The sequence below is a fragment of the Strix aluco genome, chromosome 14 (assembly GCF_031877795.1).
Source record: "Strix aluco isolate bStrAlu1 chromosome 14, bStrAlu1.hap1, whole genome shotgun sequence".
NCBI lineage: Eukaryota > Metazoa > Chordata > Aves > Strigiformes > Strigidae > Strix > Strix aluco.
Window position 1 is genome coordinate 285,828 of NC_133944.1, and position 16,267 is coordinate 302,094.

At 43.3% G+C, this 16,267-nt stretch overlaps 1 protein-coding gene across 2 annotated transcripts in view; it reads right to left on the reverse strand.

The window, feature by feature from the left end:
- Nucleotides 1-16,267, reverse strand: part of PHLPP2 (PH domain and leucine rich repeat protein phosphatase 2) — a 34,417-nt gene that overhangs the window by 6,301 nt on the left and 11,849 nt on the right. Inside the window, exons 6-19 of one of the 2 annotated variants that reach the window (XM_074840137.1) lie at nucleotides 15,501-15,655; nucleotides 11,328-11,474; nucleotides 11,088-11,180; nucleotides 8,586-8,816; nucleotides 7,648-7,850; nucleotides 7,097-7,157; nucleotides 6,266-6,361; nucleotides 4,155-4,310; nucleotides 3,189-3,389; nucleotides 2,624-2,786; nucleotides 1,975-2,105; nucleotides 1,466-1,576; nucleotides 825-1,013; nucleotides 462-693 (exon numbers count right to left, since the gene is read on the reverse strand). In XM_074840137.1, the coding sequence (XP_074696238.1) occupies nucleotides 462-693; nucleotides 825-1,013; nucleotides 1,466-1,576; nucleotides 1,975-2,105; nucleotides 2,624-2,786; nucleotides 3,189-3,389; nucleotides 4,155-4,310; nucleotides 6,266-6,361; nucleotides 7,097-7,157; nucleotides 7,648-7,850; nucleotides 8,586-8,816; nucleotides 11,088-11,180; nucleotides 11,328-11,474; nucleotides 15,501-15,655 (2,169 nt within the window). The remainder of the gene's footprint in view (nucleotides 1-461; nucleotides 694-824; nucleotides 1,014-1,465; nucleotides 1,577-1,974; nucleotides 2,106-2,623; nucleotides 2,787-3,188; nucleotides 3,390-4,154; nucleotides 4,311-6,265; nucleotides 6,362-7,096; nucleotides 7,158-7,647; nucleotides 7,851-8,585; nucleotides 8,817-11,087; nucleotides 11,181-11,327; nucleotides 11,475-15,500; nucleotides 15,656-16,267) is intronic. The other variant, XM_074840138.1, reaches the window with a different exon arrangement.

Sequence of the window (16,267 nt, forward strand, 5' to 3'; positions counted from 1 at the left end):
GGCTACTAATCCTGTACCTTCTTTCACTGACTAAAACACGGAAGAAATCCAGAGAGAGGTAACTTGAGTCCAACAAAGATATTTTGTGGGTTTTGAGACAAGATGACTTCCCAGGCCCTGCTCTGCTCTTCAGTGGCTTCTCTCCACACTCACCTAAGTCATGCACAGTATTACAGACCTCCCCTCCTTTAGCTCCACACCTATTTTCTTTCCTCCCTCTCTCTCCAAGCCATCCTTGGCATCCTGTACCTGTAGTTCTCAGGCCATAACGGGTGTTTTAGGAACATGTCATTCCGAACAGCTAATCAGCAAGGTAGGCAGAGCAGGAAGCAACAGTCAAGTCACTCAAACACCTTCGTGTCATCCTCTCCCCTGTAGTACTGGCAGGCAGCAGAGCTCGTGCATTTGTAGCAAGCTTTTACAGGAGGGTGGAAGCTGAAGTGAAGAGGGTCCAAACTAACCTCTGTTATAATGGCTTTTTGCTCCTTGACTCTCTTGGCTTCTTCTGAACACTGTTCTAGGCTGAAGACTTTGGAGAGAGGCAGTGGTTTTCCACTTCGGCACAGAATGGCTTGGCACGTCCCCACATTGGCCACCGTCAGAGAAAAGTTGCTTGCTGGATCAGCTGCATCATGACGAATATAGCAAAGGACAGCAGAGGAACCCAGCTTCTGCCCAGCCATGCCCAGCTTCCTGTGGGAGAAGAAGTGCAGGAAGGCTGCAGGCACCAGCAACACGTGCTCTGGAGCGCTGCCTCAGCCCACCAACACATCAGGTGATGTACCTATGCAGGTCCCACCAGACCAGCTGGCTCCCTGTCCTACCTGTGGGAGACCAAGAAGGTGTTGGACATGAACATGGTGTCTGACTGCTGTACCTCCTCCAGGAGAACATCGGCCATGGTGCACTGCAGCAAGCGCGGCAGCTCCTCGTTCTTGTCACCATCAAACATGCCATACACAGCCTCCACCCCCTCTGCAAAGCTTCCCAGTGCCAGGGATGACACACACAGCCTGTTAGAGAAGCATACAAGCAAAGTTAATACGTCTCAAAAGATTATATGGTCCCCAAAACCACAGCCATCAGGCACCTTGCTGCCAGTGCTGTTCTCACAGGGCAGCAAAGCCACTGTCCCATGAGGTGTGCAGCTGCATTTTATGATTGGATCTCCTGAACCCTCCCTGACCACACTCAGGAGAGCGCAACAGGCACAGCCAGCAAGAGAAAGAAAAAGCATCTCTGCTAGGGTGGGGAAGCAAAGTCTGAGCACCCCAGGACAAGTGTTAGACCTGAGGAAAAGGACAATGCAGAGGCTCGAGTTACCAAGATTTCGCAAGAAATCTGGAGAGACAGAGGGACCGATGAGCCCTTGAGCAAAACAGGCCTGCTTGAGCACTTGGCAGCGCACTCCACCCAGCACCCTGAGAAGACAAAGAGTCAGCACCCAGCAGACCACGATACTCACTTATTTCTTTGGCCTGCCATCTCAGCCACTCCATGACTCCAGAAGGTAGAAGTGAGTGCCGAGTCTGCCGTGAGGGAGGGCTTAGCGTCGATCTTCAGTGTGGTAATGTGACTATAGAGAGTGAAAAACACAAGTCATTCTCTCCTAGATCCTGCTGAACAGTCTGTGGCCAAAGAACCTTGTCCAGTCTAGAATTTTAGACAGGAGCCTGTGGAAAGAACTGCACCAAGGAGAGGAGTTTAAGGTCCTGGCTTCTGGAGACGTCTGGCTGCTTATGCCAGAGACAGCAGGGAGAACCTCCTACCACCTGAGAAACCATCTGCTTGCTCTGATGATCCGGACCCAGACTTTTTCCTTCCTACAAGACAGAAGTTTCAGCTGCCTCAGGCAGGGAACATTATAATGTTATGTAGTGCTGTGATACACACTTTATTATGTCATGTCCCCTCCTGGGAAGGGTTACCCTTCCCTGTGCAGGTCACTACTGGGTTGGCATCTCCATGGCTCACCTGAAGATGTCCAGTGTCTTGTGTTCCAGCACCAGGTTTGTGTTTCCACTCAGATCCAGCTCTTGCAAGGCACCTGGCAGTGCCTCAGGGATTAGGATTTCAGTTAACTCATTGCAGCTCAAGTCCACAAACTGCAGCATCAAAAAAAAGCACAATGATAAAGAAAATATTTTCTGTTCTGTCATGTGGTCAGTTACTCCAGCGCTCCCTCCAAACATCATATGACCCCACTACTGACTGTGTCCCATAAACAGGTCATGAAAATGGGTCTGACCTATCAGTAGAAGAATGATTTATAAGCAGCAAATGCTTAAAACCTGCAACAGCCAGGACTCCAATACTGAAAGAATAGGTCACACTAAAAATAAAAGAAAGCCTGTATATACAAACCTGCCTAGCTATGTTACACTCTCCACTGTCTCAATGGTAAACCAGAAATGCACCGAGACAGATGGTAAAGCCGAATGAGAGATGACCCAATGTTTGATCAGCTCAGAAAGGTGACAGATGCAGAATGCATATTCTGTGCCCCATTCTTGGGCTGATCAAGCAAAATGCTGGGCTCTCCAGTTCCTCTCCTAGCAGTTAATGCTGCATTCTCCAACCCAAACTTTCCCCTGATATCTCTTTACCTTCTCCATAAGAATACCTGAATACGGGGCAAATGCAGGATCTCTGGAAAGATGCTGATTTCATTAGAGTGTGCAATAAGTGTATGAAGTAGCTTGCAGTTTGCCACTGTTGTGGGAATTGTTTTCAGTTTGTTGCCACTCAGATTCAGCTCTTCCAAGTGCTCCAGCTTACTAAGTTTGCTGAAAGGGAAACAAAAGAATACTGTATCTTACAGGCAAGAACGTGTCACTTTCTGAAGGTGCAGGTAAGGTATCCATAGACACTGCCCTTTATGAGCTACACTTCTAATCTATTGATAGGAGACCAAAAGTCCTAAGAGATGCTTGAATAAGAGCTCAGGGTCCCCAAGCCTGGCTGGGATTTATACAAGAGACAGATCCCTTCACCCCTGATTTCTAAAGCACTAAAGTAAAAGATTGTAGTGTCTTAATTTTAAAACTGGCAAGAAAACCTAAGCTGGGTTTTGTCATCAAGCCGCAGGGAGAACATCTTGCTTTGACACTGATTCACGTACAGTCACAGTAAGGCAGACAACATCCTCCTGGTGAGCGCTGTCTTGCCTGCCAGCCTTACTTATTTACCTTGCGGGGAAAGTCTGTAGGTTGTTGTTTGCCAGATGCAGGATCCGTAGGCTCAAGTGTCCCACCAAGACAGGGATGCACTGATCGGTGAGGTTATTGTTGGTCAAGTAAAGCAGCTGCAGCATGCTCAGACTCTCCTCCCCTGTACACGCAGAGGGCAAGGACTCCAGGCTGTTTGCAGATGCATTCAGGTACCTGAGGCTAACCACAGCAAGTGCAAAAATCAGATTTCACATCATCTAAACCACTCCATTAACAGCAGGAAAAGGGGCTATACAAATGCCAGTGTGGACAGAGCAACAGCATTAGACAGGAGGCCAGACAACACAGTCTAACATCCCTACTCACACTAAGATTTGAGTCTACTAATGTCTTATTAGCTATATAGCACTGCAGATGCACACAGCATTTCACAGTAAACAGTGGGCACTGAAGAGCCTGCGGAGGGGGTGGGTAATACTGGTGGAATCAGACTACATAAACTCTTACTCAGAGTCTTTAAAAGAAGGGTTGACTCACGTCTGAATAGACAGTAATGAGGGGTTGTTCATCTGTAAGGGTCTCTCTCGCTTCTCTCCAATGACCTGATGTACTTTCTACTGTAATATCTGAAAATCTGTACGGCTTCTTTCCTTTGCACCTGAATTTATGCACTACTTTTAAAGACAAAGCTCTTCAGGCAGTTACATGACCTTAGAAACAGTTGCAACTGAAGCTAATTCTTCGGTTGGCTGCTGGGTTAGGCAAGCCTCTGTTTTGCTGTAACTAAACAGTAACATGGACTGATTCCCTCAAATCAGCTTGATAACTTCCCTTATGGCGCCTGAATTACCTCCTCATAAAGTGCACCCATCGTTATCTCTCATACAAATGGCACCTTGCAAGGGCAGTCACGCAGATGCCACCATCAGCCTTTACAGCTCCAAAGGTTAATGCAGACAAAAGGCATTGGCTACTGCCACTCACTTCAGAGCCTTGACAAAGAGCATCTCTGGGAGTTTAGTCAACAGGTTGTGCTGAAGGTCCAGCACCTCCAGTGGAATGTGTTCTACAAGAGGTGGAAGGCTCTGCAGACGATTGTGCCCCACCATCAACTTCCGAAGGCTCAAGCTGCTCAGGATCCTAAAAAGACACAGGGTTTTCTGTATCAACTTGGTTCACGCCTCCTCACATCCACAAGGTGGGAAAAGGTAGTATTTAATCCATTATAATTTGACTGTACAGCATAGAAAAATTAAAATACACTGATCCATAAAATGTAAGCAGTGACAAAGCAGAAAAACACACATGGTAAGGTGCCTCAGTCACTCTGAACATGTGGAAGTGTTTCTGCATTTCCCTCTATGCTACTGCAGATCAGTAACTTGTGATGCGAGCCTGTCCATCTGCATTCTCTCAGGCAGACAAAAAAGTGAGACGTCACAAAGGATGGATTTAAATGCCTGTTTTCACTTGTAGGAAGAAAGAAGTGCTTCCCCCGTGCCAACTTTAAATTCAGAGCTTTAACCAGCTGCTTAGCATTCCTGTATTGCTTCTGAGGCTGTTGTCATTCTCCAAAACTGCAGTGCTTGTTGAAGGAAAAGGCCTCTATCCCCATGAACTGCAGAGAACTGCTTGCAGGACTTGTGAGAAAGGATATCTGAACACATCTGGACACAGCCTAGAACCACCCTGCCCAGTTGTGTGAGGTGATAATTCGAGACTACATTCTAAGAGCCCTGTACAGAACAGTCTTAAAGCATGAAATGCTAAAGCTGCATTAGTGTGCTGCTCCCTGTGGGCCAATGAATTCAGTTTCTTCCTGTATGCTGCGGCTCTCAAACCTAGTTATACTGGGGGGAAAAAAAGCCATTCAAATGCAGACACACCGATTTCCTTATTCAAGCTGACTCATCCAGAGCTGGCTTGGGTATCTCCCCTCAACACTGTCACATACCACTTTGATATAATTTTGTTTTCAGACAACTAAGTGTAAGAGACAACTTCACGATGAACTCTGTCCCCTTCTGTGAGGCTCTTTAAGCTTTAGTCTCCTGGATTAACCTGATCAATGGCTGAAAGTCAACACTGGCGAGGTTCTAATTGTACACGAGACATACTTACTGGAAGAGATCCCCAATAGATACAGTAAATTCCAGCACTTAGGAATCTTTAAAAATGCTTAAATTTCTTTTTAGAATATACATTTCTGTGTCTGAATTCTGCAGGTTCTTTTTCCGTAACATACTTAAAATTTGGTCTTTTTCATCCATTGGCACAGCTAAAACTCTTTTCCAAGTCCTCCTTACCGCACCATTGTACATCTTTTTCTTGCTTTTGGTGCATATAGTCTTGTCTCTGACACCCATTAAGACTGTCACTGCTAAGATCCTTTCCTATGCCTGCTGCTTTAACCTGCTCCCTGCATTCCCTCACCGTGATCCACCCTTCTGTTCAGTTCAATACAGCTCACCCTAGACAGTGTCTCATTCTTTACAATCACACCCCCACCACACACACTTAGGCTTAAGAACATTTGCGCTTTGCTTCTTCCCATGTTATCCCTGGTACCTTGGAAAAGTCATTATAAATATCTGCAAAATTGTATTAGTTCTCGGCTCCCCTTTACTGCATTTCTGCAGAAACTGAAAGGGAAATGGGGAGAAAGGAGCTGGCTGATGATGTGTGGTGAGAGCTATATCACATCTCTGTGCTATCTCCCCATAAAAGGTAACAGATTAAATCTCCGTGGGGCAATGAAAGGCATATTAGGGCCTCACCTATGACCTGTGTTCACAGACACTATGGTAACACAAATAAATCACAGCAGTGTGTTCTACTTCAGGTGCAAACAGCTGCAGTAGAAGCCAGAAGCATAGGATGAAATTACCTGGCCCCTGTTATTCAAGAAGCTGATTTGGAAGTCAGTTCTTTCCAACATTTGAATACAGAGTATTTTCGACACTGCACAGAGAAAGTAAGTGGATTATATCTCTGCACAACAAGGAATAAAGCAACTGAACAGCACTGCTGCTCTCTCCCCAGTCAGCTCACCATAGAAGAAAGCTCAGCTCTGTATAAGAAGAAGGTTTGCTGACCTCGATGGAAGCTCCACAAGGAGGTTGTAGCTCACATCCAAAACTTCCAGTTTCTTTGCTTCACAGGCCCAGTCTGGGACACACTGCAGTTGATTGCTGAGAAAAACAAGAGGGAAAAGCTAGACACAGCACTCCATACAGAACATACCCTGTTTGAATGTTGCATGACATTAGTGACAGCCAAACCAAAAACAATAGGCAGAAAATGAACAACAGCATCCGAGCTAGTCAGGTGGAATTTATCTCATGCCTAGCTGTGTAATGCAAACTGAGCTGGTGCACGATTGGTGGAAATTCTGATGCAAGGCTCTGATGATCAGACTTTCTGTTTACAGCACTGCCATCAGCGGAACAGGCCACCCTACACTATCCTGCTATTGTGCTTCAACCCAGAACCGAAGCAAAAGGTGATGGGGTCCTCTGGGCACCTTGACAGGTCACACAACACTGCTCCAAGGGCAAAGGCAACGAAGACAACAGCACAGACCTCCGGCAGCTACTCTAAATGTTTGCTCCACAGATTCCCACCAGTCAGCCCAGTAAGCTGCCACAAGTTCAGTGGTCCCTGCTTGGCTTTTTTTGCTGATTACAGCCTACAGCTGAAGGACAGCCCGTCACCTAGACAGGTCACACTGCTTCAGAAGGGCTTCTGGTCTGGGACACTTTCATCACTCTTTAGTGCTGGGCTTTCCAGTTCTATGGTGAAGATGGAGCATCTTCCCTCAATTGTTCTCAACTCTTTCAAAAGCTTAAAAGCTCCAGAAAATTTCTGCAGAAACAGCAAAGGTGTCCAGATACTTGCTTTATATTCTGTGGTGTATAGTCACTTACTGAGAGAGTTCTAGACATGTCAGTTGACCAGGAACAGGATAAATATTGACAGCTGTCAGACCTGATGAAGTAAAGCAAATAATTATGATTGCAGACCTTCAGAGGGAAAACAGCACAGAGAAGCAGACAGACTGGCTAGCAAGTGAGACTTGTAGTCTTGCTTTATGGATACTCAAGGTCTCTACTCATCCTTCCCAAGACAGAGTTCACACTTCATACATCTGCCATATGGCACTACAGCTTCTCACTATCCCATTTCTCCATCTGCCACCTGGGGCACCGGAACAAGGGGGAACTGTACTTTTATTTGTGGACTCCCAAACAGATCTCACTGGAAGATGAATTCCTTAGGCAGTAACTCAACACCACAACCTCCCCGTTACACAGCCTGTGCACATACACGCATATGTGATCCCTAGGAGCTGGCCTGAGAAGACCCATCACGTACGGTCTCACTACTGTAACACCAGCATATTTTTTTTGTGTGGGAGAGGGCAAAGGGCTGTTTTTCTTTGTTCCTGGGGCTTGAAGGAAGAAGGCAGGTGACGTACAGTTGTTGTTGGCATAGAGGGCACGAAGGGAGAAGCCACTCAGCGTCAACTCTTTCAGCTTATTCCGTTCGCAGTGCAGCTGCTCCAGGCTGCCCAAGGAGCTCAGATCCAGATCTGTCATCTGATTGTCCCGTAAATCCATGTAAGTCACAGATTTGTTCCCCTCCAGAGTGTCAGCTGCTGCTCTCTTCAGGTTGTTCAGCCTAAACACTCAGAGAAGAGTCACAAAGTCAGAAAATAGGACACTGAACACTGGACATCAGTATGAAGAGAGAAGAAAGGAGAGGAAAGGAAGAGTTCTGGTGAAGGCTAACACCAGAGGTGAGCACGGTGAAATGCATGCGGAGCAATGGTGGATTTCAGGCAGTGAATACAAAGAAAAACATTTCCTTTGTCTGCACTGCTATGTGAAACCATTTTACCCATTCCCCAATGTTTAAGAGATTCTGAAGACCAGCCTAGAAATAAGAAGCCAGGCCAAGGGACAGCTACTTAGCACTGACACAGGAAGCTAATGCAGAGACTAGATATTAGACTGCACTGCCACAGACAAAAAGTTCTTTGTCCCTTTCTGAGAGCTCTGCAGTTGGCAGCCTGGAGAATCAGGATCACATCTTTAAGACAGGGGGAGGGAGGGGGGAAGGCAAAAAAGGGTACGAGAGATCAAAGAGCTATTGAAACTCACAGTAACAATACCAAGAGAGGAAACTAGAGGGCTGAGCCACATTCAGTGGCATCAGGCACTGCTCAGTTAACCTTGCTTCTCTAGTGAGTTCTGCACACCCTCAGAAACAGAACTCCCTAAAAGCTAAAGAATCACTAAGAGAAAAAATTACACCTAGTTTATTGCAAAAGGTACTAGAAGTTACACAGCTCCTCTGCTGTAAATGGAGAGTAGCAATCTGGTTTATATACGTACACAAGTTTCCCACCCTTACCTCAGGTCCACGCTTTTGATGTGACTCATACGGTTCAGCACTGCAAGGTCCAGGGTCTCCAGCAAGTTCCCTGCCAGGGCTAGTTTGTCTAAGATGACGAGTTTCTCACAAATTGCTGGCAGTTCACAGAAGTTATTAAAGGAAAGCCCAAGGCAGCTGAGCTGTTGCAGACTTCCCAGTTCTTCTGGTAAGGATGTGAGGAAATTCCCATCAAGCCAGAAGGTCTGAAGACTGAAGCAATGAAAAAGAGAAAGAAAATAGTTCAGCAAAGGGTAGCGAACATGACATTTAGCATTTTCAGTGAATTTCCTCATACAGCTAGCTGGTCTCAGTGTGGCTATTTTTTAAAGGTACCTAACAGCTAATTTTATTCTTATACACATAAAATTACTGGAGTACTTTCATCATGCATGTAATAGGCTTGGAACTGCATGTATACAATACCAAATAGTTCCTAAATTATTTTGGAGGTAGACTTGCATTTGTGCCAAAGACTGTAAGTTAACATAAGCAAAATACAAATCAGTACTTAGGTTGTAAATGAAAGATATTTACCTAATCACTTGGCTTTCTACAAATTAAGAAGTCCTCACTTAGCATGCTGGGCAGTCTTTAAAAGACCTGTGACAAACTAAAACCAAAACCAACAGCAGTAACAGTACAGACCTGTCTCATAAGAAGCAATTAAAATCAACTGCACTGTCATCATTCTATTGCTGGAATCTCGTATCACTATTATGGCAATTATTCACATCTATGGCCCAGTTTAATCACAATTCCACACACCCCCCCCCCTAACGCACTGGTAACAGATTTTTAGATTCTAGTTGTGCTTCCAAACACTCGGAAAAGAACAGGGTAGCTTTCTGTTGCAAGACGAAAAGTTTGCATGGCTCTCGAGACTCCAACCCCCAAAATACAATTCCCTCATTATGATTATGTTCCAACAAAGAACTTCCTGAACAGTGTTTAGTGGTGGTAGAAATGCAATCTGGGCCCATAAAAAGTTCTTATGAATAAGGGCTCAAGGGGTCATAAAGATGACTAGACCCATAGCCAAGTTGTAAACCTCTGAAAACTATAAGCCTGCACAGAGCTTTTTCCTCACAGTTTGTATATGGCTGAGAGATCGCTCTGGAAATCACTTGCTTACAACCAATGTAGCTGCAGACACTCCTTTAAAGAGATAAGCTGGATGAAGAGCAGGCCACAATGAACCAATAGCTCAGTATCAATGTTTATCTAAACAAATACAGTAATAGTCTTGCAATTAAATTTACCTAAGCTTAAGCTTTTATGCATTCTGGGTAGCTACTAGGGAAAATGGAGAAGGTTTTTACTCCAGCAAACACTTTAAGACAAAACTTTCAGAGGGGATTGTCCAAGTATTTCCATGTTAAAATCCTCCTTCTAACACAAAAAGCAACCGATTCTGTAGAAAGCTATCAAAACATACTAGTGCTGACAAAAATCACTAGACCTCTGTGAGAAGTCACTACAGAAAAGCTTTATACAACAAATTAAAACTTTAACAGAAACTGCATCATACACCTCTGCAGCTGCAGAACAACACACTTATTTGAGAATTCTTTGAGAACAGTACAATTGTCTTCAGACAATGCCTCATCTGCAACTTGTTTCCTCATCTTTTCTACATCAGCAGCTGTAATGTTTTAATAGTAGTGATTAATGAATTGCACCTGAGACTGCCTTTGGTCCTATAATGTACCCTTATAGCTTGAAGTTGTATACAGTTAAGAAATCTGCAATCTCTTTTGTGTAAGACGCTTATGAATACTGCAGCAATACAACGAGCATGCTCTTGCTCACATAAATAAGGTCCACAGGCTAGGCCTCAGAATTTGAGACACATGTATATTTCTCCCTAGTTCTACAAAGCCTAGCTGATCTCCATGGATGTTTCACTGTACTAATCTGTGGCTTCTGGAAATGCCCCTGACAGCATGATCTTTAGAAACTCTTAAGTGTTTTTATGTAAACATAACAATATTTATGTTTAACCAATAAGGCATCACACCATAATAGTAGTTTAAAAAAAATATAGAACAGAATGTAGGAGGGAAATAACAAGAAAGCAGGCAAGGGAATGCAAGATGGCAGCCAATGCAAAAAGAACAGGATGCATTCAAATTTACATAAAAATGTGACATAAAGCCGCAAGAAATCATACAAGTCACCCCAAAGTAAAAAAAACACACCAACCAAAAAACAACCCCCCAAAACACACGCCCCATAAAGAATATAAAAAGCTTTAAGTTTACTAAACTTTAAGTGAGAGTACATTCATAGGCTTAGAAGCCTTCACGTTTACTCTAGTTCAGCAAGGTGGCACCTGTGATTCAAGTGTCTTCTGAGACCACTCCAAAATAGGCAAAATCCATTAATCTCCTCTATTAGAAAACTGATTAACACTCGTATATTTTACATAGTTAGTAGAATAGGCAGGAAGCCACAAATGATGAATGATAACTTGCTACATACCAGTGACTTAAAATGGCAACTGTATGAACATATTGTGATATCTTCATTTTCAAGGAAAAACAAACCCTATGGGACATCTTGGTTCTTGACCTTCTGTCGGAATCAAATCCATCATTCAGTCTTCATGGCAGAACAAGGTGCCCCAGCACTCACACCTTCAGAAGCAGCACCTTCACATCCACTGTGCTCAACTGAAGCACCACGGATGTTTGTGACCACAGGTAAAAAGAATATACTTACTTCAACAGTTTGCCAATCTGGTTTGGCAAGTAATGAAGTCCATTACAGGACATATTAAGCTCTGTCAGAGTAGAGATCTCGCACAGTGATACAGGAAACTCTCCCAGTCTATTATGAGACAGGTTCAGGCTCTTCAACTGAGAAAACCTATTGGCAAGAATACTAGTTAATTCACAAACCTCCATGGTCTCAAACCAAAAACATACAAAACCAGTCATAAAGAATTTTTAAGTCTTTGTACACTGACAATACAGTTAGCTAATTCATTATGGGAGTTTCTGCACAAATTTGGTTTTAAGTCACTGATACTTGGGATCTCAGTGGTAATGCTGGAAGTGATCAAATACTGTGGTTTTACTGCAGAAACCAGTAATGACCTTCTACCCTGACTCCTGACAGGCTTTCTCCTAGTGCTGTTACTAAGATGAAGACGACTAAAAATACTCAGATCAAAAAAATTACCCTCAAAGAATTATTTAAGAGTAACCTTCTACAGTTACGCAGCTTGGGAAAATAGGAGCTGAAAACATTCACTGGAAGTGTTCTGAGAATAAGACAGAAGAGGGGAATACCCTTTTCAAGCCAGGCACAACAGAAGGCCTAGCAGAGCTGTAAAAGGGAAAACGAGGAAAGCGCCGATTTCACACTGGGAAGCCCCAGGACCTGCACCCAGAGGTTCCCGGAAGGGATCCCCCGCCTGAGGTGCCACTTGCTTGGCAGACTGCGCCACAGGTATGGCGTGCAAGTGCCGGCACAGCCCGCACCGCCGCCGCTGCGGTCCCACTGTGCTGAACAGATGGCTGGTTGCTCCAGCTCCTGCCATCACTGGGCTGGGTCCAAACAGACAGAAGAAACTGAGCCTGGGCTGGGGTAATATGCAAGAGGTTCTTCTCAAAGACTTCCTACCTCTTTCTAGAGGAAACAAACTTATTTTTCCCCAAGTAATAACCTCCTCATCCCAAACTGGAACCATCAGAAATTAATTCAGTGGGGAAATTAACATCATACTTCTATGAGACAGTTGTGAATCTAATGTAACGTACCAGAGAAGTACTTCTTGGAAACACATAGTTCATTCATCTTCTCCACCTACCATACTTTTTGCTAGGCAATGGTGAGTAGCTCTTATGTTGAAGAAAAGGTTTTAACATAGGTAACAAACCGAAGGTTAATTAGCTTAAGGCAAAATATTGCTTCTAGCTTGAGATGTCTTGAAGTACAAGACTGAAAGGTTTTGAAATTTTTTCTGCTTTATAACGACTCCTTTTCCAGATTCAGAATACTTGGAATGATCTGTGTAGGAACTATGCATTATATTTCTCCATTTTGCTTTATAGTATTTGGAGCGGGGGGTGGTTTTTTTTTTAAAGAGGGAGTATATCTGAAACTTGGACATGGGTTATTTGCTTTGAGAAAGCACCATGTCATATAAATAATAGCACAGGCATTTTATGTTTGCTGCAGCCACAGACTCTCTTGTAATGCAACCGAAAGCCAAAGAGAAAGATGCTGCATTGGTAACAGCCTTCCTAAAGAGAACATACTGTATGATGCAAAGATCTAACTGACACAAAAATCAGCAACTTGCACACAGAACTTCACAACAGTAATGGAAAAGGAAACAATGAGGATAAATCTACAGATCTGAACTTTCTCATTAACTGGTTCAACTTTAAGAGATTTAGGACAGATCACAGTTCTCAGGTTTTGGAATCAGAAAACGCTTTAATGAAACTGCTTTCTCTGGAGTTCTACAATGGCTTTTCCTGTGACACCTGTCCTTAACACCAAGCAGCTCTTTCTCTGTCATTAGCAGCGTGGTGAGAAGCTGCCCAGGAGGCATGGCATTAAATGCAACAGCATAACCGATTTTTAGAATTCATCCCTCTGCAACAATGTCAAAGCAAACACAAAAGGGGCATTAAAGTTTCCAAAAGCTGTAGGGAAACTGGTACATGACACCGCCTGGTCTGAGCCTCCTCGAGCACACAGTCATATTCAACAGCGTGGACAATACTCAAAAGCCTTTTGAGTTCCCCTTCTGTTCCTTCTCCTTTGCCCCAACGTTCTCAAAGTGGTAGGGATGTAGGAATGGAATGCAAACCAAACTCTCATTCATGTTGTATACACGAACAATGCGTTACAGAAAATAATGATCCTGAAATTGCTACAGCTCCTCAAGTTTTGGTTTGTGCTCTCACAGGGCATGCTGAGATTACACAGAGAGGTATGGAAACACAGCAACAAATCCTCAATGAGATGCCCATTCTCTGTTCAACAGCCCAAACTGGTGGTGGCCTGAAATATTCCCAGTTTAACACAATATCCTGCTCTGCCACCAAAGCATCCCAGTACAACTCTGTATCAACTAGCTAGAATGGTGATAATAGACGTGCATATGTATACAGATGTGTGTGCACACACACACTTATCAACAAGGATCAGACTTGATAAAATTTTCCAGAAAAGGGAGATACTTGAAAGACAGTACGTTACATAAAAATAAGCTAGGAGACTTAACAAAACAGGTGGGCTTATTTAATTTTCTTTGCTTAACATTTCCCTTTTAGTTAATTATTTTTGTCCCATTATTATAGTTATAGCTAATTAGACTCCTACAGCTTCAAAGATTTCCTCAGAGTAAGAGATCTGATCATTGCAAAAAATTCTGCTGTTCCAAACTGTCAACCTCTAGGCACTGATATAACACCTACTGCAAGTGAGCAAGTTTCTTTATTTGGGGCTGTGACCTGATAAACATCTTAAAAACCTCACAAAGAAAATCTTTTCAAAAGGCAATGAGCAGCCTTATGTGGGCTACCTAATGCTACCTGTTTATTCAAGATTGTGTGAAGTGAGGGCTTCTTTTATGGCTTTTGTTTGTTTGAGGATTTCAGCTTCATCAGACATAGTCACTGCCAGGAAAAGAGTCGAGTTTCTGATATGTCAGATCTCTGTTGACTATATGCAAGGTCAAAAGAAATTTCAAGCCCCTTTGCTGATCCTGTGAACCAAGGGATACCGCATTTTAGAAAATAAAGTTCTGATATGGTTTTCAACATCATACAATGTGTATTTGAAGAGAGAAGTAGAAAGCAAAATCTTGAATTATTTTAAGCAGCTATTCCAATAACAGAATTTATTACAATTCAGCAGTTCAAAAACACTTAAGCAAGTTTGGAATTAAAACAAAACCAGACTAGACTGGCTCTCAATGGAACTGCAAAGAATTCCCAGAGGTGAGCAATTTTTTTTCCCCTGTATACCCTCATGAATACCTAGGTATCTCATTACTCTGTAGGAAGAAAAATGAAATAACCTGGTAATAGGCCCCTAGAAATCAATGAAACAAAAACACAACAAAAAACCTCAAATCAAAACAAAAAACTACAGTTTTGCAAAGTTTCTTCAAATACATTGTTCCTGAGGCCCAATGTGTTCCAAACACAGAGCTATTTGACAATATTACTATAGGCTTCCTAATGGCTTTTGAAATTCATAGAGCAACTCCTTGAATTCTTTTTAGCTAGCACAGATATCAACAGACTAATCTTCCTTTAGATTTTTACGGTTTTCAGGAATTAATTTTAAAATATTTCGTAAGACTCCTTCACTTACCTAAGATGACTACATCATGCTTCCATACCATCACACAACTGCTACTCTCCTAAAAGCAGATCATTACAAGTTGCCAAAGCAAGGCTGAAGTCTCACAGGCCCTCTGCCAATTCCAAATGCACATTAAGAACTTTCCAAAACAGGCTTTCTCAGATCTGCACTTCTTCCTACAAACACTTACCCACAACAGCAGCATTATGCTTTCCCTCACCTTTTATTTTATACCCCAAAATGTTCTCTGTTCAGCAAGCAGCCTTATATTACTCTTGCACCTTGTCCATACAAATGGCGTATCGTTCCACAATGCTCATCTCAGATCAAACTTAGCACAAAGAATCTATGGAAGGGAGTTCACGAATACTGTAAATTGCTGGAAGCTTATGCCTGCCTGCGCTGTTCAGTTCTGCTTCTTAGCCCCCTCATCTGCTACAGCTTCCTAAAGATCAATCTTTTTATCATCCCCACAAGAATGGGCAATACACTCTCCCTCCTCTTCATCCCTGGATGCACATGTCAAGAACTCCAAATGTAGAAGAAAAATAATTCTTTGCAGACCTGCAAAGAGAGTCAAGACTCCCTGCTCCACTTGATCTCATAAAATTGTGTCGTAGGTTGAGGTAGATGATGTCTTGACTGTAGAAGAGGTGCTCAGGTACTTCCTCAAGGCTGTAGCACGAAAGATCAACCATGCCAAGTCGCATAGACACAACCTGAAAAGAAGGAGGAAGAGCTGCAGCTGTGCAACAATTTTTCTCTGGAAGTCTAACGGAGGGCCAAAGAATGCAAGTAGTAAACAATTTGCAAGAACATGGAAGAAGCCCCTTGTACCCACCCGGTAGAGTCCATTCAGGAAACTGAGTCCACGGAGTGTGAGTTGACACCATTTGCTGCTATTGTTTCTGCAAGGCCCCCGACAAGGATGCGTATCTAGATACCAGCTAGGACACACAGAAAGCCCTGCTCTGTACATGCGATGGGCACTGCCTAAAAGCTAGACTGTAAGATAGACAACCTAGTGGAGAAAACCGTATCTTTGACTGAGGAAACTGCTGAGAAAGCATAAACTCTGAGTGCCTTCCAAAGATGTAAGCAGCAACAGGAAGCAGCTGACTTTCCAGTTCAGTCCTTTAAGGTTTACAGGACCTCTGCTTGGTCTAGCTACTACTTCTGACTTTCTTTTGCTAGCTTGTTCAGGGTATAATATTGGAAACATAACCTGTTATGATGAAAAGGCTTCATAAACTATGGTTTTGCAACATTTCATAAAGTCTTTGCAAATATCAGGTCTCCTTTCATTAAGTATGGTTTGTTTCAAGGTCTTC